The sequence below is a fragment of the Poecilia latipinna genome, unplaced genomic scaffold (assembly GCF_001443285.1).
Source record: "Poecilia latipinna isolate Pla-1442-1.1 unplaced genomic scaffold, P_latipinna-1.0 Scaffold1027, whole genome shotgun sequence".
Taxonomy (NCBI): domain Eukaryota; kingdom Metazoa; phylum Chordata; class Actinopteri; order Cyprinodontiformes; family Poeciliidae; genus Poecilia; species Poecilia latipinna.
In genome coordinates, this window is record NW_015113643.1 from 167,800 (window position 1) to 170,583 (window position 2,784).

At 37.4% G+C, this 2,784-nt stretch overlaps 1 protein-coding gene across 1 annotated transcript in view; it reads left to right on the plus strand.

The window, feature by feature from the left end:
- gpt (glutamic--pyruvic transaminase) overlaps nucleotides 1–2,784 on the plus strand; it is a 24,333-nt gene that overhangs the window by 8,361 nt on the left and 13,188 nt on the right. Inside the window, exons 2-5 of the mRNA XM_015051076.1 lie at nucleotides 295–384; nucleotides 536–644; nucleotides 829–962; nucleotides 1,911–2,154. Of these exons, the coding sequence (XP_014906562.1) occupies nucleotides 295–384; nucleotides 536–644; nucleotides 829–962; nucleotides 1,911–2,154 (577 nt within the window). The remainder of the gene's footprint in view (nucleotides 1–294; nucleotides 385–535; nucleotides 645–828; nucleotides 963–1,910; nucleotides 2,155–2,784) is intronic.

Genomic DNA, 2,784 nt, shown 5'->3' on the forward strand with positions numbered 1-2,784 from the left:
ATAGCAGATCTAAAGACATTAGGAAGAGCTTAGCCTTTAGTATAATTTTTATAAATTGCTGTAAAGTAAACTGAGTGGATAGTTGGTTGTAATTATTTTTACAAGGGTGCTTATGTGCTGTAGCCTTGGTTTCAAGGTTGTTTATTTGATGAGTTTGCAGTCAGCTTCCTTGTTTTTGAGAAATCGAAGCAGTTTTGATATCATTACTGTAAAAAGAATTTCACAAATTAAATTATGTAAACTATTCAAACATCATTTCACCAAGTTTTCTCTATATTCTTTCCATGTACTCAGGGAATGAAGAAGCCCTTCGCAGAGGTCATCAAGGCCAACATTGGTGACGCGCAAGCCATGGGCCAACAGCCAATCACTTTTTTCCGACAGGTCCGCTCCTCTGCCCTTTCTCTAATTTTTCTTGTAAATATAGCAGCTCAGCTTTCCCCATAATACATAGAAACATTTCCTTTAGTTTTGCTGTGCTGTGTGATACATTCTGGATCTCAAATCATTTTGCCAATTCATGCTTGATTTCAAGGTGCTGGCGCTATGTTCCTATCCTGAGCTGCTGAGTGACAGCACGTTCCCAGAGGATGCGAAAAGTAGAGCATGTCGCATTCTGAACTCCTGTGGAGGGAACAGTATGGGTACGTATGGCTGGGCTACACCTTTTTTTTTTATGTACTCAGAATACATTTTCAATTTAATAACTAAACCTTGCATTGCAAAATTTAATGCTGACATTGCACATTTATATTTAATACAAAGGTTTTCTGTGAATGATTAGTTTTGTGAAACTGTATCACAGCAGCATTTATTCTCTCCCTGCAGGTGCCTACAGTGCCAGTCAGGGCATAGACTCTGTACGTCAGGATGTGGCTCGATTCATCGAAAGGCGTGACGGCGGCGTGCCCTGCGATCCAGACAACGTTTACCTCACCACAGGGGCCAGCGACGGCATTGTGGTACTTGATTAAATCTGATTCAGTTAATCCTTTATTTTTGCTTCACAAAATAATAAGGTGTTATGTTTTTATTAAAAGTTGTAATAGAGGGGTGCTGTCGTGGCACAGGGGCAAAGCACGACCCATGTTTTGAGGCCTTAGTTCTCGTGGCGGTGGTCGCAGGTTTGATTCCCGGCCTGGCGACGTTTGCTGCATGTCTTCCCTCTTTCTCATTACCCTGTTTCCTGTCGAGCTACTTTCAAATAAAGGCCACTAGAGTGAACAAAACCTTAAAAAAAGAAATAGATATAGGTCTGCATAAAGGTCTTCAACTCATTTTCCAAGAAGGTTTACTTTTTTTTTTTTTTTAACAATCTCTTAAAAGATTAGAACAAGTACTTCAAGCTTTCAGAAGATTTTTTTTATTTGTGTCAGTCATCATATATTTTCCATCTAGTTATTTTATCTGAGTATTTTAAAAGGATTCTAAAAGGATTGTGTTCTACTTCATTTTGTAATGAGCATTACTGACCCATGAAATATTTAAGCATAAAAAGTAATAAACCAGTGTTGACATAGCGTGTTATCATAATCACCTGTTACAAAGACACATGTTTCTGTGACTTTAGTTAAAACTTCAAGAATTTAAATACAAAACAATCTGTCTGATATAGAATAGTATTTTGAAATCGACAAGGTGAAAATTTGGTTCATTTGTGGAGTTTTAAAATGTTTCTAATTATTACACTAACTGACCAAAAACATATAGACGAGTGAAGACAAGCATTTAAGATATAAAGTACATGCAGAGCAACCTAAGTAAAAAAAAAAATACCTTAAGTTAACATTACATACTGATTTCCATGCTTATTAGTCTAAAGTGAAATGGTTCATTCTGGTCCAGCAGGTTAACAAGGTAAATACACTCTTTGTGTGTCTCATTGGGTGTTCCCTATACTTCTCTTCCAGACCATGCTGAAGCTGCTGGTGTGTGGCGAAGGTGCAACGCGCACAGGCGTCATGATCTCCATACCTCAGTACCCCCTGTATTCAGCTGCGCTTGCTGAGCTCGGCGCTGTGCAGATCAACTATTACCTTAATGAAGAGAAGTGCTGGAGTCTGGACATCGGTGAGCTTCAGCGATCTTTGGACGAGGCCAGACTCCACTGCAACCCCCGCGCCCTGTGCATCATCAACCCTGGGAACCCAACAGGTACATTTTTATATACACTTGTTGTTAGGCCTATAGAGTTGATGCACTTGATGATGTTATTGTTTATGTCTTATAATACAGTTAAATTCATAGTGACAGAACAATCACAATAATCGCAGGCTGTGATAAATTAAATGGATTCTTGATGAAGAACTTATTGGTTTCTTTTTACAAGACAAACAGGGAGCTAATCCCCTCAAGTCATTTTTTTTTAGAGGAATTTACTGAACTCTAGATAAACTGTCTATAAATACACATTTATAGTCTGATTAACTGCACTATATATTTTTTTTATTAAGGATAAAGATAAGATGCTGGCATTTATACCTCAAGATACGGCTTTTATATTATTACAGGAAGTAGCATGACTTTTAGTATTTCCTCCTATTACTTATTGCTGCACTTAACATATTTCCTTTATTACTCTCACAATGTCAGTTTTAAGAGGAACTGTAAAGAACATACAGAGCATGTTAAGTGGATAATTGATAAGTACACAAAATGTGAGCAAGGAATAGTCAATATGTTATTGAGTTCTTGTTACCTGAAAGTTGCTGATGTATTCTGCACTCATGACCAGCCAGGATTTTATTTTATTTTTTTGCTTTGTGAATATTTTCAACAGTGAAA